Genomic DNA, 24,400 nt, shown 5'->3' with positions numbered 1-24,400 from the left:
CTTTGTAGATTTTGGATACTAACCCTTTATCTGATAGTCCTTTGCAAGTATCTTCTCCCATTCCATCAGTTGCCTTTTAGTTTTGTTGTTTTATTTGCTGTGCAGAAGCCTTTTATCTTGATGAGGTCGCAATGTAGCAGGATTCTTGCACAGAGATTCGTGACACTGAGGTTTTTAATTTCCGGGAAGCAACTTGTATTCGCACCAGCACTGCTCAGTTGGGTTCGTACCCAAAGAACTGAGCACTGAACATCACAAGGCATAGTTTTTAAGATACATTTTCTATTTTTTTGTCTCCCATATATGGTAACACATAAACACGTAGTCTGATTAGTTTCAGTTTACAAGGTCATGAGGGATGTCGTCACATAGGTGCATAGCCAGGTTACCTGGCTAAGTTTTCTCTCCTTTTTTTTCTCTCTCCTTAGGGAGGGGACCCTACCACACCGGTAGTTCATTTTTGCTTTTGTTTCCCTTGCCTCTGGAGGCGTGTCAAGAAGTTGCTGTGGCCGAGGTCAAAGAGGCTGTTGCCTGCTTTCTCCTTTAGGATTTTGATGGCTTCCTCTTATGTTTAGGCCTTTCATCCGTTTTTCGTTTATTTTTGTGTATGGTGTAAGAAAGTGGTCCAGGTTCATTCTTCTGTAGGTCACTGTCCAGTTCTCCCTGTACCATTTGCTGAAGAGACTGTCTTTTATCCCATTGGATAATCTTTCCTGCTTTGGCAAAGATTAGTTGGCCATACGCTTGTGGGTCCATTTTTGGGTTCTCTAGTCTGTTCCATTGATCTATGTGTCTGTTTTTGTGCCAGTACCATACTGTCTTGATGATTACAGCTTTGTAATACAGCTTGAAGTCCAGGGTTATCATGCCTCCAGATTTTTTTTCCCCCCAACATTATTTTGGCTGTTTAGGGTCTTTTGTGGTTCCATACAAATTTTAGAATTGTTTGTTTTAGCTCTGTGAAGAATACTGGTGTTATTTTAATAGAGATTGCAATACTAGCTTTTACATGTATTTACTGTGGACTGCCTGGGTGGTTCAGTTGGTTAGTGTCCGACTCTTGCTTTTGGCTCAGGTCATGAGCTCAGTCATGAGATGAATCCTTGCTTCAGGCTCCACGCTGAAATGATGGATGGGTAAGCTGCTACGGTGCTAAGAGTCAAAATTGAGTGAAACTGGCCGCAATTTACCATCCATGCCTTCCTCAGGAAGTTGCCAGTCTTCAACAGACTCCAGAGTTGCAAAATAGTTACATCAGACAGAGTCTGCAAGTGCAACTGTTGTCTCGGTGGGGAGAGATTCCTAGTGCTTCCTACTCTGCCATCTTCCCAGAATCCTCCTCCATTTGATCTGTTTAGGCTGATGAACTCTGAGTTATCATGAGTTAACTCCGATGACTGGAGGTAGACTTCAAATCACGAGAGCCTGAAGACCGTAGACCCGTTTTGCAGTTATGACCCCCTCAAGTCAAGTTGCTCCTCGTTCACCACCTCAAGGAATTCAAGATCAAAACCATGTTGCAGTAACTGCTGGAAAACCACGTGGTACTGGCCTCCACATTACCAAGACAAGTAACAGGGATGAAGGACCACGGAGATTGAGCTGTGGAGCTGCTTTATGAGAAACAACAGAAAACCAATTTACTAAGCCATCTACTATGTTCTAGAGTGGTGATGGTGTACTGGGTGCTGGTGCGGTGATGAGTCAAGGAATAAGGGAGTTCCTGGATCCTTTAGGGGTGGTCACATGAATACTAATTGTGTGCTCAGGCTGGTGTCATTTTCAGGAAGACGTAGGTCTATCTGTAGAGATTGAGGGTATACACGTGGGCTTAAGTGTTTAGACCAAAGAGACGAGGAATTCTCAGTGTGAAAAGATGGCTGTGAGCAGACATCGGAGAAGTTAGTAGAGCACTAGAATTGGACGTGGCATCCCCAAATACCAGTCACTGGCTTGTTCTTCCCAGCTTACTTTCTTGGTCAGACATTTTTAAGGAGCTAATTTTAAAGCCAAGTCATAATGTGTACAGCAAGGAGTTATCTTATGAAACCACATGATCCAAAGCAGACCCAGGCCAGAAATATTTAATACCTAAAGAAAGCCTTGGACACTTAGTGTATTTGCAACGTGTCAGCTAAGCCCAGTTTGAAATACATTCCTTCCTTGCAGTTTTGGGTTAGGGATCTTGTGAGAGACTTGGAAGGTGGCAACAATGCAGCAACAATACTCTTTTCATATTTGGAAGGTCAGCAGAAGGCGAGGTGGTTGACTGCCTTGTAGAGGAAGCACCCAGTAAATAGTAATGACCAGTTTTAGCTTGCAACTGCAGGACAGCTTTTCCTATGCACCGTTCTTAGCAGCTGAGATCTACCCTACCCTTGTTAACGCCTGGCGTCACTCAACATTTTACTACTTGCCCTTGATTATGTCAGACCCTGATGCGAGGCTTGATCCCATGAACTGTGAGACTGTGACCTGAGCTGAAGTCAAGAGTCAGATGCTCAACCGACTGAGCCCCCCAGGCACTCCCCGCCCCCCAGCATTGTTTAAAAAGCAAATCATGCCTATGCTTTACATTTCCCGTATCTGTACCCCAAAGTGGAGTATGAGGCCTATGGCTCTGCTGCCATTTCCGTTCAACCAAATGCTTGGGGATTTTAAAGAACTAACAACATCTCGTTCCATCAGCCAAGAGATCATGCTTCAGACTGGAAAAGGGCCTATTTTGGAATTGTGTAAGGACATCAGTCGACCTGGGTGACTGTGGGCCAGCCACTTCACCATTCTGGGGCCTCCACATGTGATTTCCCAAGGTCCTCTGGAAATTCCTGCAACAAGGACTAGGCTCAAGATGTCCCGTCTCTAGGCAGCCGTTAGCCCCAACAAAATGCTGACAAAGATCTTCTTGGGAGTTACCTTCGGTGATGTTCCTTTTTTGCAATGTATTACTAAGGACACATGTGTAGATAATGTTCAATTATAGATCAAGAGATAAATTATGCAAACAGCAGTGATGAAATTATTGTGCCTTCTCTGTATCCTTTCCCCGCCTCCCAGACATGAAGGAGAGAAAAATATGCAAGGCAGCACCGAGTGGGTGTCCCTCAAGACATTTTCAAGCCATTACGGAATGTTCTTTTATGTACACTTTTATCAGTCATTGCTACTCGAGCATGTGAGCAGCCAGCGGATAAGAAATAACATACAGCTAGGCTAGGGAGTTCTTAGTTTTGGGATCTTGACTCATCAGTCTGAATTCAGTGCATGTTGTCACTAACGCTGGCAAGTCTCCCAGGGTTGCCAGTCCTACATTCTGATGCACGATGCTAAAAAGGCTGAATACATGTGGACAAAGCTCTTCACTGACACACTCATCTCTGCAGTGGATGCAGGCTGCCTTGAGTTACCCAGGTCACAGCTGGGAAACCACCTCTGGCTATCCTTAATACCCCTAGCAAGAGTATTACTTGCTTAGCAAAAACATGCAGAGGCGCCTGGGTGGTTAAGCCCGTTAAGTGTCCGACTCTTGATCTTGGCTCACATCACAATCTCATGGTTGGTGGGTTTGAGCCACGCGTTGCACAATGAGGAGCCTGCTTGGGATTCTCTCCCCCCACCTCTCAAGATAAGTAAAAAATATATATATTAAAAAATCATGCAAATAAAGACAATTATTTCATTTTCAAGTAATTTAGCAGCAAAGGGGTAGGAGTATAATTCAAATCCAGAGATGAAGCAAGGAATTCAGAAGGATAAAAGATAAGGTCTCTGGAGCCTGCAATGACCTATCCGCAGATGCCCGTAGTGCTACTGGAGATAGGCTCGTCACCACCCAGCCCCGTGTCACCTTTCTTTTGGAATATGTGTGACCTCTCCTTTGGCCTTCAGAGTATGCAACCAGGAGTATCTGATGAAATATGCTACTTAGAGGACATGCACACTTAAGCCAGAATATCCCCTGATGCACGCTTATGTTTTGCATATTTATTAAAGGGCACTACGAAGTCTCTTCATTTCCCGAATGAACCTTACGATCAGTTAAAATGGCGGAATATCCACAGGCTGATGAGAAAACAAAATCCTCTGGTCTCTCTGATCATGTGGTTCATCTGCACAAAGATGCATCATCCTGCCACCTTTAGTCCCACGCTGGTTTCCAGCTGTCCTCAGAGCAAGGAAGACAATATGGCCTCCAGCCAATTTTCTGATGTCACATGTCTTCAACTTGGCCCCCATGGTTTTCCAACCAAAACAACGTTTCCTGAAGACTACTGAAGCAAAACTAAGAATAATGGAAAGTTTATGTCTGGTTGTTTTTAAAATTTATTTGAGGAACACAAAAAAGTGTATCTGAGTGATTTTTTTTAAAAACAAGTTTTTAATTCATCATATGCTGCCTCACCACTCCATACGTAGTCTAAAAGATGGTTCAAACACATCTGCTGATTTCTAGACAAATTAAGATCACTGAATTTTATATAAGAATATATGAAGTTTCTTCTTCTCGAGAGGCGATGGGCACCCACAATCATTTGCTCAGAACCACCCACACACCCCTTCCCTCCCCTCCCTGCACTCTTGCCCTCCCTCCCCCCTCCCCCAATCCGGTGACCCATAACACACACCTGGGAGACAGTTGGCTGGGGTGATCTAATTTTTGGAATTGTTCTTTTGTTACCTGCAAAACACTAACTGGCCTTTTTAGGATGAAATCTCAGTATTGGCCTCATTGAAGTCATGCTCTAGTCAACAGAGCTACAAATACTAAACAGTTAAGCAAACAAAGCAAAATCAACTTTTGCTTTTCATATTTCCTAGGCGAGACTGGGGCTTTTGAAGAAATCTCATGAAAAAAGACAAAAGTGAGAAATTAAAAGGATTCTAGCTGTCAAAAGAGAAACTCACAATTTCATTCCGTTTGTTCCATGGAGCAGAGAACTGGTATAAAAGGAAATGAATTTTTAGGTGGCCACGTGGGTCCTAACCTAACAACGAAAGTGTTTTTGTTAAAACCACCATAAAAGTAAAAATGAAGCTAATTGCCAGTGTTCTTTAGGATTTTACAAATGAGATGTTCCAGGTCGGAGCGACTGTTTCCTTCAGTTGCAGGCGCTTTCCCACGAGAGCCTTCAGGCTGTGGGGAGAGAAAGCCACGCTCAATCTCGCTTACCCGTAAGGACCAAGATTCCACTGCGTGTACGTATTTTAAGACTTGCCCCGATTCACCGCCCCAGTACTGGAGCTTTCAAGGCGAGATGTGCCTGCACAGGAAGCGGTTTTCGATTCTTTTTCACAACCCACACCAGAACAAAGAAGCTATCAGCAGGAGGGGAAAGCTACTGCGTGCCAAGCCTGTGAGGAAAACCCTTAATGCCCAAGAGCAACTACATATTTTTACAACTCCAGATTTTGTTTTTAAAAATTAAGCTACTCATAGTAGTAAAAAGTCGATTTTTTTGCATGATAGAGGAGTGTAAATAAAGTTCCATAAATCAGTATACATGTTTACAAGGCAGTAATTTTTAAAAGACAAAAACAAAAGCCGCGGGGATCCTAAGTGGATATGTAACTAAATCCACTCCAGGTCAGATATTATAAGAACAAGTCTTAAATACGTAATAGCAATGGTCAGAATGGAAAGAAGAAAGTGAACGGTAGCAATGCTGGCAGGCAGGGCTGTCCTCCACATTTCTCCTAGAAGGGCCAGAGGAGGGGGGAAAGCACAATTCTGACGGCTATTTTCACGCTTCGGCATCTCAGAGCTTCACCTAAGGCAGGGAAAGCTAGCCCACACACTGCTCTGCTCATTACTGTCGCTAAAGAATGTTTTGGGAATGACAGGGTCCCTCCTCCAGGGCCAGGCTGGGTGCAGGAGAAACCCACTCTCCCAAGGAGGCTGGCTTAGGGAGGAGGGAGTTTGGCTGAGTCAGTGAGCCGGTGGCCTCTGAGGTTCTGGCTTTCAAGTCTGGCGGCTGCTGAGGACCTGAGGGGATTCCAGACGCCTCAACTGTGGGTTCTGTTGGTTAAAAAATGCTAGCACTTCAGTCATTTAAAAAAGCCAAACCTTCTCCTCCTCTCCCCCACCCAACTGTAGGAAAGGAGAAACTCATTAAGCAATTATTTTTAGGTTTCCGCAGTGCTACTGAAGTTCAATCGAATGTAAAACCTGACAGACAGCCCCAAATTGTTAGGATTATCTCAAGGGACCCTGAATTAGATGTCAAAGGCTGACATAAACTGAAATGAGCTGGACTCGAGCTGTTGGCTCAGCCTTGCCACACCAACAGTCATTTCCGTTTTGTTCCACCTGGAGTGGTCCCATGCCACCCCCTCGAGGAGAGCACTGGGCAGCAGCAGGGTGGCTGTTTTCTGGGAAGCCACTGGTTTTGCCATTTGCTTCCAGAATCACACAGACTATAACAAACTTTACATTAAACACTGTTTAGTCCTGAGTAGGGTGAAAGCCCATGGAGGAGGGGGCCGAGTTCATCAGGGCTCTTCCCTCCTTGGCGTGGTGTCATACGTGGCCTCCGGCTTTCTCTTCCATCGCTTGCCCCTCTGGTTCTTTTTCACGGCTGACGACCCCTTCTACAGTCTTCTTGCCCACTGCCTTACTGGCCTCTTCCTGAGGAAAAAATAAGAAATCAAGAGGGTCAGAGGAGCAAGGAACTGAAACACTGAAGGAATTCCTGGCTCCTCCTGACAGGCCGTCAGGTGTGAAACGGGGACGCGACAACCTTACTGGGGTTGCCCGGCCGGGGAAGTCAGGACAGTGCTGCCAACAGTTGAGGGGGCAGCTTTCACTTTTCCTGGGTGGAGGGGACTAGCCTGCCACCTGCCACAGGCACGGCTGCCAACAAGAGGCTGGGAGCGGGCGGTGAACTCAGGACCAGAGTACAACTCTGCTGTGGGGAGGCAGGCAAAGTAAAGGGTATGATAGCAGGGCTTCCCCATCACAGCCCATCCCTGGCAAAATGGGAAGTCTCAACAAAGACGTACTATCTGAAAAAAAATACCTGATGTGCTTGACTTTTTTTTTTATTATATATTTTTTTAATGTGTATTCATTTTTGAGAGAGAGAGACAGCATGAGCAGGGGAGGGGCAGAGAGAGGGAGACACAGAATCTGAAGCGGGCTCCAGGCTCCGAGCTGTCAGCACAGAGCCCGATGTGGGGCTCAAACCCACAAACTGTGAGATCATGACCTGAGCTGAAGTCCAGATGGTTAACCGACTGAGCCACCCAGACGCCCCTTGACTTTTAAAAAATAATAAACTTTAGAACGTCTCTAGGGAACTTATTTTCCTCATTTCTTTCACGGATGTGTCAGTGCCTCACAACTCTTGTGTCTGGTGAGTAGAACAGCCCTGTTCTACTTCCAGATCCAAACCAGTCTCAGATAAGATCGGGTATCATTCTCCCCATTCTTGCATCTCCTGGGTTGTCTACCTGTCCTTGTGTCCCATGCTTAACCCTTTTTTTTTTTTAAATTATCAAAAAAATTTTTTTTAATGTTTCTCTTGACAGAGAGAAAGAGAGAGTTCTGCACATACCTTTGCATCCTGCTCTGCAAACTTCTTGAACATGTTGGCATATATCCTGCGGTCCCGCTCATTGTGCTCCTTTGCCTTTTTCTGGCACATGGAAATCTGTAGTCGCGCTGCCTTATTCTGGGGATTAACTTCCAACACTTTCTCAAAGTCGCCCTTGGCCGACTCAAACTCGTTCATGAGCAGCTGGGCTTCCCCCCTTCTGTACAAGCCCTTCTCGTTGGCACTGTCTAGTCCAAGGGCCTAGGGACAGAGGTCTACTTTTTAGAAAGGGTGAATGTAACTTGTGTGCTTTGAAGAAATTCAGTATTCAACTTACCAAAGCTTCTTGGCCAAGAGAATTGGAAAAAGCATATTGAAGAGATGGGGCTCAAGGTAATTAAATACTACTGATCAAAATCCAACTAACTATGCCCACGTTAACTTCTGTATTTGATACAATTTCTATAAAGATTCCAAGGGGGCTTTGGAGGAGGCTCTTGAGAAATTCATTTTAAAATTCAATGGAAGAAGTAAAGTAAATGCCCAAGAATGGCTGAGAAAATTTTGGGAAAACATAAATAATGAGAGGGGACTTGACCTACAACAGAAAAAAATACACTCTGAAACCACTGAAGAGTTTGACTGCCAGTCTGTGCGCAAAGAGGTCAGCAGAACAGAACAAAGCAGAAGCAGATTTATGTGCATGTACATTAAAAGATTTAGCAGTGATAAAGGCGGGAATGTAAATCGGTAGGGAAAGGACTAACTTTGCAATAAATGGAGCTGAGACACTGGCTATGAACATGGAAAATGAGAATGAAGTTGTTACATCACATCAAAACACAAAAGATTCTAGACCACGTATACCTATATGCAAAAACAAACCTCACCAAAATATAACACGGTTTACTTTTAATTCGTTTTTTAAAAGGTATACCTAGGTAGAGTAGGTTTTGCAAGTACCAAACAGAATTATTTTTATCATCTTAGGGTAGGGAAGAGCTTTCTCATTAGAAAGGACAGATTCGACTAAGTAAATATTTAAAACTTTCCTCGCAAGTGAGGAGAACAAGGTCCCTATAGTCAGATAAAGGGTTAGCAGTAATGTACAGACTGCCTCAGTCAATATGAAACAGACAAATCATCTAGTTGGAGGATTTGAATAGGCAATTCATAGAAAAAATGCAAATGGCTAATGATGAAAAGATGGATAATTTCATTAGGAACCAAGAAACAAAAATGAAAATTTTTTGTTGCCAATAACATTGACAAAAAACCCCCATGGATAATATCTAATAATCCTGTATTTTTCTTTATTTTGAGAGAGAAAGGCAGGGAAGGGGCAGAGAGAGAGGAGAGAGAGAATCCCAAGCAGGCTTCATGCTGTCAACATGGAACCCATGAGGGTTGGGGCCTGAACTCACGAACGATGAGATCATGACCTGAGCTGAGGAGCTCAGGAGTCGGATGAGCTACACAGGGGCCCCTCAATAATCTGTTTTTTGACTCCATATTCCATTCCTAGAAATTTAGCCTGTAGAAACAATGCTGAAAGTATACCTAAGTGACCTCTATGTAAGCAGCTCAACTCTATCATACTCAAGTCCTGAAAGGCTGAAGTTGAATCTGTTCTTAGTAAATTGAGCATGAGGAGTTCTATGTCCAATCTGATACCAGATGCCATAGATTTAAGGAAGGTCATGGATGAAAAAAATTTTAACAAAACTTTTCTTCATGGTGTATTATCATCTAGGCATCAGAAAAGTCTGACTATAGTTGTAATGTTTCTGAATTTCCCAATTCATAAGGAGAAACAAAGAATCCCAAGGAAACAAATACAACAAAGCAAAATGAAACACCATCCACCCCTTGGCTAAAAAGAAGCAAAGTACGAAGACCAAGTATGAAAACGGAGAGAAAGACAGGGACTATGGAAAGTCCAGTTCACACGCAGACACCCTTTACCTTATCACAGCATTCAACAGCTTTGGTGTATTCTCTAAGCTTCAGGTAGCACATGGCCAGGTTCAGGAAGGCAGCCAGCAGAAACGATTCAGAAGCTTTAGATTCCTTCTCTGATAAGCCATATTCCATCTCTAACCAGGACACGATCTTCCCATATTGAATCACTGCCTGCATGTACTTGCCTCCCTAGGAGGAAAAAAAGCTAGGGATTACTTGTTGCACAGGGTCTGGAGGGGGTACAAAAGAAATATAAATTCAGGCCTCCCAGAGAAAACCAAATCCTCAAAATGAAAACAGCCCCCTCATACAAACCATGGTATTTGATCATTTCCTTTTGCTCTTAGGAGATGGGTATCCAGGCCCCTTTCCCCATTCTTTTTGCAGGGCCAGTGACCTGGGAGCTGATTCGGGACAGTGTGCTATAGAATGCTGTTCTCCAGCACGAAGGGGACAGCTCTCCCAGCAGGACGGCATCAAGGCTTTGGGTTACATTCTGGGTGCTAGTATTTCTCAGACTTTCAGAAGGTTGGGGAGTAGTTTTAGAGTAGATCACTAGTTTACATGAAGGGAAATTACTCTTCCCTTTTCTCCTGAGAAGAAGCACTCCACAGTAGACTACATTCTGGCAAGTGCCAGTCACAAACACAGCAAATCTTAGTTATCTAAACTAGGAGTAGGCAAACTTTTTCTGTAAAGGGGCAGATAAAAAACATTTTAGGCTTTGCAGGCTGAACAATCTGTTGCAACTCTGTCAAGAATAGTGCAAAAGCAGCTACAGACAATATATAAATACACTCGATCCCTGAATAACACAGGGGTTGGGGTGCTGACTCCCCATGTGGTTAGAAATCTGTGTATATTTATCTTTTAAATATTTAATTATTTTATGTATTCGTTTTTCTCATCATGACAAGTATACTCTTTAATCCCCATCACCTATTTCACCCATCCCCCTACCTACTACCTCTCCTCTGACAACCATCAGTTTGTTCTCTACGGTGAAGAGTCTGCTTCTTGGTCTTTTTCCCCATTTGCTCACTTGTTTTGTTTCTTAAATTCCACATTTGAGTGAAATCATATGGTATCTGTCTCTCTCTGGCCTTATTTCGCTTAGCTATACTCTCCAGTTCTACCTACACTGTTGAAAATTGCAAGATTTCATTCATTTTTTAAATGGCTGAATAATACACATATACATACACGCCACTTCTTTATTCATTCATGTATCGATGGACACTTGGGCTGCTTCCATTGGCTACTGCAGATAATGCTGTTATAAACACAGGGATGCAGGTGTCCCTCTGAATTAGTGTTTTTGTATTTTGGGGGGGGGAAATACTCAGTAGTGCGATTACTGGATCATAGGGTAGTTCTATTTTTAACTTTTTGAGGAACCTCCATACTGCTTTCCACAGTGGTTGCACCAGTTTGCACTCCCAACAACAGTGCGGGAGGGTTCCTTTTTCTCTACACCTTCCCCAACATTTGTTGTTTCTTGTATTGTTGATTTCAGCCATTCTGGTAGGTGTGAGGTGATGTATCATTGCAGTTTTGATTTGCATCTCCCTGATGAGCGTGTATAACTCCTGACTCTCCCAGAACCTAACTACAAATAGTCTACTGTTGATTGGAAGTCTTATTTTTAGAGAGAATGAGTGGGCAGAGGAGAAGAGCAGAGAGAGAGAGAGAGAGAGAGAGAGAGAGAGAGAGGATCTTAAGCAGGTTCCACGCTTAGCATAGAGCCCGATGCTAGTCTCAATCCCACGACCCCGGGACCATGACCTGAGCTGAAATCAAGAGTCAGATGCTCAGCCGAATGAGCCACCCAGGTGCCCCACTGGTTGTTCAACACATTTTCCACGTTATTTGTACTATATACAGTATTCTTACAAAACAAGCTCAAAACAAGCAAAAGTTATTTGGGAAATCATAAAATACATTTATGATGCTGAATTTATTTAAAAAAAGTCTGTATATAAGTGGACCAGTGTAGTTCAAACCCATGTTGTTCAAGGATCACTTGTAAATGTGTGTGGCTGTGTCCTGGTAGAATATTACTAAAACAGGCTGTAGTTCACTGACCTCTGATCTACACACAACTGAAATACAGAGCTGAATAGCAGCATCCAATATAAATAACTATGAGACATAAATCACATAGATGTCAGCTAACTACATGAGAAAAATCTTTAATATACTGTTGCTCTAGTGATTATAATTTTAACAACTGTGAATAACAACTGTAGAGTTAATTCATGTGAGTTAACTATATGCTCTATACAAGAAATTATGGGGCTGAGATGACATGTTCACTGCCATTTTAAGGTGAAAGAAAGAAGTGACAGCCGGTAAGCACACAAATAAAATGGGAGCACAGGTGAGGAGTCGCCTCTGCAGGAGGTGACTCTTAAAATGGAAAGCAGAGGACACGTCCTACCAGACCTGTAGCCAGACCCCTGAGGATTTTAGATCCAGTGTCTGACCCACCAACAGTATTCAGATCATGTCACTAGGATCCACCAGTCAAAGCAGTGTGTGCATCTCAATGTGGAGCTGTCTCCCCACGTGCACTCCAAAGCTCACCCAATGACCAAGAGAAAAATCACAGAGCAGATCTACGAGCATGTTCCTGTTAAAAAGGACTTCAAGTGGCTGGCATAAGACATGAGCTCCACCTGTAGAAAGAAGCCCTGATGTTGAATTTTAGTGATGAGGATGGAGTAGAGCAGTTCCCCGCGGAAGGCCTACATCTGAAAGCAATGAAGGCTACATCCCCCCCCCCCCCCCCCCCCGAACATCCCTCTTCACCAGTGACTTGTTTAGGGAACAGAAGACCTACAGAGCTCACAAGTTCTGCTGTAGAAGGGCAGTGCAAAAGAATTCCGAAGTGCTTTGAAGAAAACAGTGTATTAGAATCGAAGTCTATTATCCTCTGTGCCTCAAAAATTTGTGATCTGGGTTATTTATAAGAATAGGAAACCAGATCCTCTCAAAGTAAATGCTGAATTTTTTTTAGGAAATTAGATTGTATGTGCTATGGACTGAACTGTGTGCCCCCCACCCCCATTCACATGGTGAGGGCCTATCTCCAACGCAATGGTAGCTGAAGATGGGGCCTTTGGGAGGTGATCAGGCCTAAACGGGGTCCCGAGGGCGAGGCCCTCACAATGGACTTCATCCCTTCGTAAGAGACACCAGAGAACTTGCTTCCTCTTCTGCCCATGCTGTCTGTAAGCACCTAGGATAGTTCATCCGAGCACACAGCGAGGAGGAGTGCTCTCACACACACCAGCCCTGCTGGAACTTTGAACTTAAGAGTTGCACTCTCTGGAACTGTGACAGATGAACTGTTGTCTCCATCACCCAGACTATGCTGTTTTATTATGGCAGCCCAAGGTAATGAAGAGAACACTAACATCCTGTCAGAGCCTTAGACCCACTATTCCTTTTTTGGGACACTACACAAAAGTCCTCATGAGGCACCGGGTTTGTCATTTCTTTCCGTCACTGTCTTGTCTTTTGTGGATGGTGAGCAATCTGAGGACAGGAAGCGTGTCTTATCCCTTTGGAATATCCAAAGATACTGAGCACAAAGAGGCCCTGAGGAGAGGTGTGCTGAACAAATATTAAGGTCAAAGACAGAACTGTGGAATCAAAATGTTCTCTATGGTTGACAGCAAAAACGGAGAGGTGGGTCAAAATGAAAGGTTATCATTTCATTCAGATTAGGTAAGAAGGACAGGTATTTTCCCTGTTATGCTTAGTTTCTTCTTCTTCCTCCTTCTCAAATGTACCTATTACCTTTTCTGACGATCTCCTAGTATATTGTTATGGGGCCATAGCAATGGAAAGAAAAAGGCCAGGGAGGACAGTGACCCAGAGCTTATCATTGTGGTAGGTTCTAAATAATCAGAATGGTACAAGGCTGTGGTTTCAAACAAAAAATCATACACACACACACACATACAAAACCCCAAAAAACCAAAACCAAAGGAAAAAAAAACCCCAAAACCCCACAGAGTAACAGACCTCACAATGGTTTCTTTACATTTATATAGCATTTTAACTTCTTGAAAGCTCTTTCATCTGTATCACTTATAATTTTTAGAGCTCAACTTCTGACAACAAAAATCTTGTTTTGTGGTATTACTACTTCTAATGTACGAAAACAAGAGTTTTTCAGCTGGGGGTGATTTGCCCCCTGGGGGACATCTGGCAATGTTTAGAGACACTTTTTAGTTGTCACAACCGCAGGGGGGTGTGTGTGCTACTGGCATCCAGTGGGTAGAAACCAGGGATGTCACTAAACATCCCACGATGCACATGACAGCCTCTCGGCAAAACAGAACAGCTCCAAATGTCAGCAGTGCCAAGATTGAGAAATCCTACTATACTAAGTGAATGAGAGGAGAAGAAAGGGAGGGTGGAGACTTCTTAGGAGTTTTTTTTTTTTTAACCTAAAACCCTAGAATTCTAGATGACCTGTTACTAAATCACAGCGTTGGTTTTTTGGTTCAGCAAAGTCAAAACACAGCAAAGCCTGGTTTGTCTGAAAAGGGCTCAGCAGTCAATCCTTAACTAGCTTGCCTGAGAAATGCTTCTTTTCCCCGAAGGAGCACAAGGGGGCGCAAGAACCCCGTATCACTGCAGTGTCCTCAGACTTCCCGCTCTGCCTCCAAGTCAGAAAAGAGAACCACTAAACCAAGTAGGATAGTTAATGCTCTGGTCTTGCAGAACCCTATTCAGCTATGAGGGCAAATATCATGTCTGTTTAATTGGCCTGCACAATGCCTGGCACAATGGCATGCTGTTATCTGTTATTTCCGGAGCCTCTCCTGCCTTTCTTCTCTTTAGTGTTCAGGGGTTGATATGAGGGGTTTACAATCTAAACAGCAAAATTACTCCCATTTTAAAACTGAGTGCAGTTCAACTGCACAAAGGGGAGAAATTTACCCACTGATGTGTAAACCAAACCAAGAGGTCAACAAAAATGGAGCCGTAATGTACCAGATGGCATGAAATGTAGATTTTTATTTCACCCCATCTCTGCTCTCACCCACACATCTGGACTCTGTGCATGTGCACAACGTGCCAAGTCAAACACTCTGGAAAGATGAGGCCCAGGAGGGCAGTGTGGCAGATTGAAACCTGCCCTGAAATTTTAAAAGACAGTGTGTACAGGAAACTACCTACCATTCTGAAGTCTTACATCTAAAACGAGGATCGCTGCTGGGATCTTTTACCTATAATTATGAAGGTGCCTCCAGGGAAGTTTCTAGTAGTACAAAATGTTCAGAGACATTCTGGGAGAAAAGTCTTAGGTCAGTGGTTCTGAACCTTCCATTAATTTTCCCCCAACAGACTAATGTTTTGACAGATTTTGTCTATCAAATTGCATGTTAAAAATAATATGTTCCATATGTGTGACCGCTGATCCAGATTTTATCCAAAGATCAGTAATTTTAAAAGGGTTCACAATATTATGAAATACACAAACCACTACTGCAACTGTGATGCCTAGAAGTGACAAAGTTAAGTCTGTACGGGCACTGGAGCACTGCTTTCTGCTACCAATCACAGACTCTGGCCATCTCTCTGTATATGTTTAGGATACAGCTATACAACACATGGCTTTGCCACATTATTTCATCACCAATAATGTTCCCCAAAGTTCTGAGTCATCAGTAACCAATTAGAGCTTCTGAACAGCTGAGCTGTATTACTACACAGAGTTGATAGAGTTCTGTTCAACATGGTGAAAACTTCAACTCCTCCATCCCCAAACTATTAATATTCTATTTAGAAGTTGCAGGAAATATAAAAAATACAATAAGGACTTTTACAGACCTCCAGGTACACAGGAAACACCATTTAGGACCTATGGTCCCAAGGGATTTTACAAAAATTATTTCATTCCAGTGTATTGTGTATTTGAGTCTACAAATTACTCATGTGGAATTTTACTTGAATAGCTTAGAAGTATCCAATGTATTTCAATTAGAATTAAAAAAAAAAAAACAACAAATCAAACTTGCTCTCAAGAGTTTCAAAACTCACAGAATTTTAGGGCTAGAAACAAACTTGGGGATCATCTAATCTAACTCTATGTATGACTTTTCACACATGAAAATAACCTCTTTGGACCTTAAACGCCTTTAAATCATTTTGAGCCATAAAGCCTGGCTTTCCCCATTTGGAGCTCAATCCACCATTCCCCAATGCTTTCTGGTGATTGACACGTTATTTTAGTCTATCTAATAAATGGCTATAAATTAATGCAAATAATTATATATTACCTAAATCAACAGATTTCACATTTAGCTATAACCCACAACAAGAAATATGTTTTCAGTTATGATCCAGAATCCACTCACACACAACAAATTTTATGATACAAAATTTGTCTTTACTACATTAATGCAATACACTTCCCCTAAATTGGGACCATGACCCAATAATGGGTCTGTTCTTACAGTACGGAAAACAAGGAGCACACGTGTTGTCCTCTGGCTGTGTGAATTCTGTGTTGATTATACACGGTCTCACATAATTCTGTAGTTGTTTCACTGGGGTTAACCTTGCTTCCCCTCCCTCCAGACAAGGTTGTCCGTGCAACAGCATGTCTTAGAGCAGCTGCTCCAGTAAGACTGGCTGAAGTACATTTATGTATCACCGTTTTAGACGGCTGAAAACATCATCTACTTTTTTTGCTCATGGACTGCAGTCCATGAAAAAAAGGAAAAAAAAAGAAGAAGAAAGAAGAAGAAGAAACCTTGACAAAAACTCCGTTCTTTCACTTTCTGCTTGACGTGGAGAAGATGCTTTGCTGGGGCTGGTGAAGCAATGGGCAGAACATTCTGGTTAGAACTGAATCAAGTGCTGTTTCTTTTTCTCTTTTATCTGGGGGTTTAAGATCTAAGTGAGAAAGTAACACATTCCTAGATATTACAAGAATGGACTTTGGAGAAGCAACCGGTAACAAATATCATGCAGGAGTTTCTCAAGATTCCTCACAAAACCAATGGCAGGATCATCCTGGCCACTGGAAGAAATTAATATTCTCCTCCTGCCAGTTTCTTCTGGAATCTGCAATTCCACTTTCCTTTTGTCACATGCCTTAGCGGCTTCACCAAGAGAGTAGTAGAAAGGAAAATGATGGGGAACTTATCTCTATGAATTCTCACTTGCTACCAGTTATTCCATTCATTCTTTGCTTCATTCCACAAACACTTACTGAGTGCCAACTACATCCCAAACAAGATGCCTTAGGTCCTGGGTGATACACTGGTGGGTGGACAAGCCAGACCTGGTCTGCCTTTATGGAGGGTTACAAGCTAGGGTAGGATGTGTGAAAGAGGCATCTGTATTCCTTTTGTCACATTAATTCATTCCTTCTCACCATTTCTACACTGAAAATGACAGACCTGTAAAAATTCAGGCTTATTCTTACCCAGAAGTGTACTGACAGAATTCAGAGTAGGGATTATCAGCACAATTCACTGACACTTCAATAAATTCTTTGAGACGGAAAAGATTATACGAGGACTCACACACCTTGAAGTACACAGTTCCCTTCTCTTTGACAATGGCAGCCTGCTCCAGTTTTTCTTTGGTGTCCATCTCCCAGGATTCTTTGGCCTGTTGTGTAAATTTGTAACAATGGTTAGATGAAGAGAGAAGGAAAAAGTATCAGCTGATGCCTGGAAGAACAGACGGCAGCTACTTCCAGGACACCCATGCCTCAAAACACACTGGCTTTTAAAACTAAGTGCTATTGCCATTTCACCGCTGGGTTAGAACTCACTTTCCATGATGACTAAGCTGCAGTGTGACCCATGTTGCTCAAGGAGGAGCAAGACAAAAATACAAGTGAGCAAGCTAGGCTGTTGTGTGCTGTTAAAGACCATCTTCAGAGCCGTCCGGTGAGGACACACAGCAAAACCCGGCGTCCCTCCTCTCCCCTCCTGCACACTTCACCAGTAAACTGCCATTACAATTTCAGCAAACTGTTTCTCTCTAGCCTCTGTCGACTCTAAAATGGGAACACTATGGTAGTCAAGTCACGGCTGTATATTCACAGAGAATTTTTAAAATTCCAGATCACATAGTTGTCTTTCGACTCTGAAACCTCTTTGGACCAGCAGATAAACTAAAGCTTCCAAACTGTATCAAATTGCAGACGTATACCTGGGGGACTGAAGGAAAACATAACAGGGAGGGTAAAGCTGATGCAGAATTATTTCAAAGCCATAAACCAACGATTTTATGACCATCTGCTATTTTGTATTGTGTGTATTATTGCTCTCCACCACTAGAGATATGAATCCAGGGACAACCGCACTGTCATTATGAACAGCTAGATTTAAAGGGACCATAAAGAGTCAACAGAACAATCTGGGATCCTTTAAAAGGGAAAAGGAAAAAGGCTGTGTCAGTGCTACTGACTACACAGGAATTATGAAACTTCAGTGAGTAACTGTAAAATTCTATTCAGAAAACAATTAGTGATGTATTCCTGCTGCCACCCACCTCACCAAGTGAATAACGAGAGTTACTAGTCTTTCTGGTTTTTAACAACTTAGCTCTTTTACTTAAAAAAAGTCTTCTGTGGTTTTTAACAACTTAGCTCTTTTACTTAAAATTCTAGTCACAAGGGCTCTTTGCATTTTTACACCGAGTTCCGTCTTTATGGAGTATAAATGTATTCTTAATACTATGAGGCAGAGAACTAAATCCCGTTGCTTTCTCCAACAACATCACACTCTCGTGTGGTTTCAAGCGTACGCAGCAGTGCTGCATGGAACATGCTCCTGGAGTGGTGAGCGTGCAGGGGCTCGTTACAGCACAACACAGTGAGAATACTCCGCGACAAGCAATGTCCACACAGCCGGGGATCGGAAGGGGCTGTGGGTTACTTGACTAAAATGGAAATAGGAAAGCCAAAGGTCTATATAATCACACGCTAAAGATTATTTTCTCTCTTTAATAATAAAAAAACTTTGTGCTATGAAGATAGTTATGGAGGATCAGTGCTGAGCTGGAAGGCCTTCAGGAGAAGTGACCTGACAACAAGTGATGGTCACGACAGGAGCACGTGCTTGTTGTGGGGGCATGGTGGGTGGGGGGGTACGATCAGGAACATCGCCGTTGGGGGCGAATCCCAAAGCAGTCTGCTCTGACCTTCTAGGTCCAAAGTTACAGCCCTCTAGGACAACGGTTTCCTTTTGGAGTCTAATGAAACATAAACAGTTACATTTCCAGTCCACAACTTAACGTACAGAACACGGAGGCAGCACTGTGGGAATAAAAAGGGCACACGAAGTGCAGTTCTTGGGGCTTTCAGGGAAGAGTGGGGCCTTGGTGATGCAAAGGGGACTTGGCCGGACACAGTAGCTAGTGCAGACATACGTGGTGGGTGCGTCTGGTGAGGCTGCTGCCGGGAGCCTCCAGAGGTGGGTCTGAGATAGAAACACATTCGAGGAGGCACGCTGTTTCCGGAACCCAAGGCAACGGACAACCTCTCTTTTTTAGACTTGGACAGGTGGGAAAAGAGAAGGCCGCAGGGTGAACAGGTTTGTCTCTTGTGTCCCTTGTCACACAGCCTGGGGGCCCACAAAGCCTTGCCTTTTGGATTACAACTTGGAGCCACGTGAAGGCCTCTTCACAACTCCCGGGAAGGGTACGGTCCGTTCAGCACTGGAGCACTGCACCCCACGCCCCCAAGGAGCTGCTTGGCAGAATGTGAACCTTTTTGTCTTCAACCCAGGAAAAAAAGTACAAAAAGAACAAGTCTAGGAACAAATAAGGGAACAAGTCTTGGATTCTACCCAAAAAAAGTTAAAAAAAAAAAAAAAAAAAAAAGGCTGACACATAGGAACAAAATCAGAACACTGAGCTCCTTAGCTGTAGATGAGCCGTGCGGTATCTGCGCTCCCGGGGCCTTGTCTGAGACCAGAGACAAACTTCAGTCACGAAAAGCACCGCATGCGAATAAATGCCATCTCCATCCACACCACCTGACAGGAGAAGTAACTTCTAGAAAGCGCATGGAGAAAACATCACCATGACTTCGGAGAAGCTGGTATTTTCTCACCTTTTCGAAGCTCTTCAGTGTAACTTCATATATCAGCTCCGCATTAGGCTCAATGCCAAACTTAGGCTTCCCTGCCTCTCCAAAACCATATCTGAAATGGAGAGTAGAACAACAAAACTTTAAACAAACTGCTGTATTTCCAGGCACTTCCTCTGGTATTCTGAGGCAGCACGTTAGCACGGGGCTGCACACTTCACATACCACAGACCCCGCAGACAGACCAGATGTTGACCAGAAGCTACAGTGCCGCGTATCACTGCCGTGTTGAAGAAACCGGGCTCGATTTAGCTTTCTTTCCTCCTTCCCAATCACACGTAATGTAACACCTGTGCTCCTTGGGGAAGCTTGCTTGATGGGATTTTAAACGTCACTGCCTTTTTCTCTCTGCTTGATTTTATATCTAGTTCTTTTTATAAAATAGCCATAGTTTGGCCACCAGGACTCTTCCCCGAAGCTTTATCAGCAGGAGGACAGAGAACACAGGCACTGTAATTGTTACAACCTTGCTCGTCAGAGGCTATGTTTAATAAGCTTTTCACTTTAAAGTACGGTCTCCTTCCGGCAGTAGCACTTCCAGTCAGATAAACGGGGGGAAGGCTCACACATCGGGAAGGAAATTCATCCTCCCAGTGTTTCTGCAAGACATTTAAAAAGCACACCAGGGGGCGCCTGGGTGGCGCAGTCGGTTAAGCGTCCGACTTCAGCCAGGTCACTATCTCGCGGTCCGTGAGTTTGAGCCCCGCGTCAGGCTCTGGGCTGATGGCTCGGAGCCTGGAGCCTGTTTCCGATTCTGTGTCTCCCTCTCTCTCTGCCCCTCCCCCATTCATGCTCTGTCTCTCTCTGTCCCAAAAATAAATTAAAAAAAAAAAAACAAACAAAAAAAAACCACACCAGAACACAGAAAAGATATAACAAATGTATAATCAAAAGGAACAGCCTAGCAAGCTCTAACACATCATTAGGAGAAATCCTCTCATAGTTCTGTGGCTATCACACTGGAAAACACTGTACCTTTTAGCCAAAACTTACTAAAGAAAATAAGGATATATAAATTGTTTTCTGTTTCATTTTGAGATCACATCCAAAGCATTCAAGAACATCCTAGAATGGAAGTTCTGGTGGTGTTTGGTCTGTCGGGTCCAACGGTTTTCCCAGCATTTAGTACATACAACACACGGCATATTATCAAAGTGTTCACTGAGATATATTGTGTTCCCATCTGTTTCACGCCAAACTACTCTTTTTTTTTTTTTTTAAGATTTATTTTTTTAAATGTTTGTTTATTTTTGAGAGAGAGCAGGCAGAGAGAGAGAGACGAAGAGAGAATCCCAACCAGGCTCCGCACTGTCAGTGCAAGGGCTCGACGCAGGGCCCGATCTCATGCACCATGAGATCATGACCTGAGCTGAAATCAAGGGTTGGATGCTTAACTGACCAAGCTACCCAGGTGCCCCTCAAGCCAAACTACTCTTAAGTATATGGAATTGTACTGCAAACCTTCAGGCTATGGGTTGAAAGATGCCAAAACCAGGTCGATGCTAATACTTCTAATTTTCTCTGGGGTAAAAAGACTAGAGTTGGAACACTCATATTTTGCTGTTCACATCATTTTCTTTACCCCTTGCCTGAATTTTTCAGGAAGAAAATGCTTACTCACCTCCACTATTACACAAGAAAATGAAAGCTGGAGCCAGAGAGAGGCACAGAGACACAAAGAGAGCTGGTAGGAATGGGGCGTGGTAGTTTTAATAGCAGGGAAAAGGGTATCTTCAGTTAAGAAATCAAAGAGGACATAATTATCAGTGGCCAATTTTAGGTAGTCGTGACTAGTTCTCTACTTCAAGCTCTTAGACCCGTAGATCTCCTATTTTGTTTCTACCATCTGGTAAATAATGGAATAATCTTTGCTGGGAACCAGGTGGGTGGGGGAGTCCTTGCTGACCATGCTTGCTGAGCCCTGTGCTAAATGGGTACACACCCAGCACAGTCTGACACCTGCCCTAGACCAGTGGCTCTCAATAGGGGTGATTTGAACCTCCCCCCCCCCCCATCTCCACCCCCCGGGATAGCAGGCAGTGTCGAGAGGTTTTGGGTTTGCCACAACTAGGGGACTACTACTAGTGGGCAGAGGCCAGGGACACTGCAGAATGTCCTAGAATGACAGAGCAGCCGCCACAACCGAGAAATACCTGGCTCCAAATGTCAGCCGTGCTGAGCATGAGACAAGCTGCCTTAGAGGAACTCACAGACAGAAGTCTCAAGGCTGGGGGTCGGGGAGATGCGGGTTGGGTCAAGGAAGGCATCAAACTGCCCTGAGTTATCATCAATGGGATTAAAGACAACTGAAGGAGGGTATTATTTCTGCAGTCTCTCCTGGGTTCAAACGAAGAGGTTCTGTGAAGATTTATGTGGAGAACACCAGCACGGGGAGGCCTAGGCTCACACCAAACTATTCTGGGAGCATCTAACCCGACCTTCCACGTTACACAGAAAGCTGTCTGACTTACGCCAGATCAGCCTGGGCAAGGAAGGACCCGGGGCACACATCTTCCACTGACTGAAAGAACACCACGAGTGGGATTCCAGGACTTAACCCAAGGACAAGATGGGCTACAGTAGCAGAAGGAATCTGGGAGTAATGTTCTTGAATGAACAGTTGCAGACAGCAGAGATACAAACAATGATTACCAGTGGCCAGTAAGGCTTTATGGGCACAGAAGAAGCACTTGTACCCTAAATGCTTACAAACTAAGGCTCAGAGAGACATGCTTCCAGACAGTCACACAAAGAGGCAGTAGCAGAGCCAGGACTTCAATTCAGACCCCATGTGTCCCCAGAAAACTGTTTATTTTTTAACCAGGACTGCCTCATAATTAAACATTATGGCTCTTGGCAGCCTGTGTTTTTGCCGGGGGTTGGTGCAGGACAGAAACATAAGGAAAGGGAGGGGAAAAATTGGAACCAGCCATATTTTACTTAAAATGAAAAAGAAGCATCGGTCAGTACTGAAAACAATATAAAAGATACCATCCCACTGAGGAAAAGAAAATGGGTTCTTTGGAAGTGTTTTATGAATTTACTGTGAAAACATCCTGCCAAGGAGTCTGTCAGAGTCACAGAGAGGTGCGCCCTGAGTGTCTTCTGGAGAATGACACGCAGAGGACAGAGAAGAAATACGGAGCATGTATGTACAGTAGCCACATTTACAGCAACACTGGGACACGGTGTTCTGCGGTAAGTGGGGATCCGGACAAGGACGCTCACCGTGTGCACACACCTGGTACGTGTGGACTGGCTACATACGTGGGTAACGTTACATAGTGCACGCGTGGATGGTCTTGTTCTGCAGAGCGGGCACCTCATGGGACTCTACATACTAACCAGCATCTCAGAAAACAGCACGTTCCTTTCTAACTACGCTAAATTATTTCCATAAAACTATGGAAAAGCTTTTAGACCTAGACATTTATGAAAATTTGATTACTTTTATGATTGAGGATTTGAAAAATCTACCCTATGTTAAAACAGGGTCACCTTGGGGCGCCTGGGTGGCTCAGTCGGTTAAGCGTCCGACTTCAGCTCAGGTCACGATCTCGCAGTCCGTGAGTTTGAGCCCCGCGTCGGGCTCTGGGCTGATGGCTTAGAGCCTGGAGCCTGCTTCCGATTCTGTGTCTCCCTCTCTCTCTGCCCCTCCCCCAGTCATGCTCTGTCTCTCTCTGTCTCAAAAATAAATAAAAACGTTAAAAAAAAAATTAAAAAAACAAACAGGGTCGCCTTTTCCTTGTGGTCTTGAGGGTAAAACAGCATAGAAAAAGTCACCACAATAGCAGTAACAGCTAATATACTGAGAGTTTACATTTGTCAGGCACTTTGCAAAGTTCTTTACATGCAATACCTCATTTAGACCTCCACAACTTTATGAAATAGATATGGTTATCCCCATTTTACAGAAGGGGAAACTGAGGCTGAGGAGTGTTAAGTGACTTGCACAAGTGGACCTAGATGACACGGGGCATGGCAAGGTTTAACCACTAATGATACGACAAACAATTTAAATGTGCAAGGAACCATTTGCATTAGTAAATATAAGGACAATTTGTTTCTCTTTGCCACTAAACTTGAGACATCGGCCCCCCAAATTGTCTTGTCAGCTAGGTTAAAATGTAACAAACTGACTCATACAATATTATATGCCTCCATGTACGCAGAATTATCCTCAGGGAGCTTAAATCTCAAAGCATACAGTGGACATAAACGCCATTCTCTTTATGTGAGTCTAGGACTATAATTTTAGAATGCTAGATTAAAAATAATTAGATATTACCTGGATATGGAGGAGACAGCCTCCTCTATTTTCCTTACAGAATGACAGAAATAAGTTCACCTAAGTGTGAACTACAAATACAGAATAAATGTAAATAAAACACACTAAAGTAGGAACAGAATAGTGGAAAAAGAACGATAGAGAAAAAGAAGGTATTAAATGAAAGGTGCCTCCGTGAAGGTTCTAAAAGGGTTCAAGGTGTAGAGCGTTTGCAGGCATGGCCAGAACCTCACCCGGGAAACAGGATTATGGCTCAAGAGTTAGGGCAAGGGGGGGATATGCTGCTGGGCTAGCACTGAGGCTACACAAAGGCCAGCAGGCGTATAAAAGGCACAATTCTACCTACTGGTAAGTGCAGGTCATTCGGATTGTCAATAACCCCAGATCCTAGTGACTGAAATCCAAGGAGCCAAGAGGGAGGAGACTCGAGATAAACTGATGCACTTTCATGCAAACAGAATCAAAACACCCTGCTTTCTCTCAAGG

General features: G+C 43.6%; 1 protein-coding gene across 6 annotated transcripts in view; it reads right to left on the bottom strand.

Annotated features, from left to right (window-relative positions):
* Positions 1-4,299: 4,299 nt before the first annotated feature.
* The window catches only part of FKBP5 (FKBP prolyl isomerase 5), a 118,615-nt gene continuing 98,514 nt past the window's right edge, over positions 4,300-24,400 (bottom strand). For all 6 annotated transcript variants that reach the window (XM_019456888.2, XM_019456883.2, XM_019456889.2 and 3 more), the window contains 5 exons: positions 19,591-19,681; positions 17,052-17,135; positions 9,498-9,683; positions 7,554-7,793; positions 4,300-6,625 (listed from right to left, as the gene is read on the bottom strand). In XM_019456888.2, the coding sequence (XP_019312433.1) occupies positions 6,518-6,625; positions 7,554-7,793; positions 9,498-9,683; positions 17,052-17,135; positions 19,591-19,681 (709 nt within the window). In that variant the 3' untranslated portion in view covers positions 4,300-6,517. The remainder of the gene's footprint in view (positions 6,626-7,553; positions 7,794-9,497; positions 9,684-17,051; positions 17,136-19,590; positions 19,682-24,400) is intronic.

This window comes from Panthera pardus, unplaced genomic scaffold (assembly GCF_024362965.1).
Source record: "Panthera pardus isolate Hobbes unplaced genomic scaffold, ASM2436296v1 HiC_scaffold_17, whole genome shotgun sequence".
NCBI classification, from domain to species: domain Eukaryota; kingdom Metazoa; phylum Chordata; class Mammalia; order Carnivora; family Felidae; genus Panthera; species Panthera pardus.
Note: the sequence above shows the minus strand (reverse complement) of the source record. Positions and strands in the feature narration are given on the sequence as shown.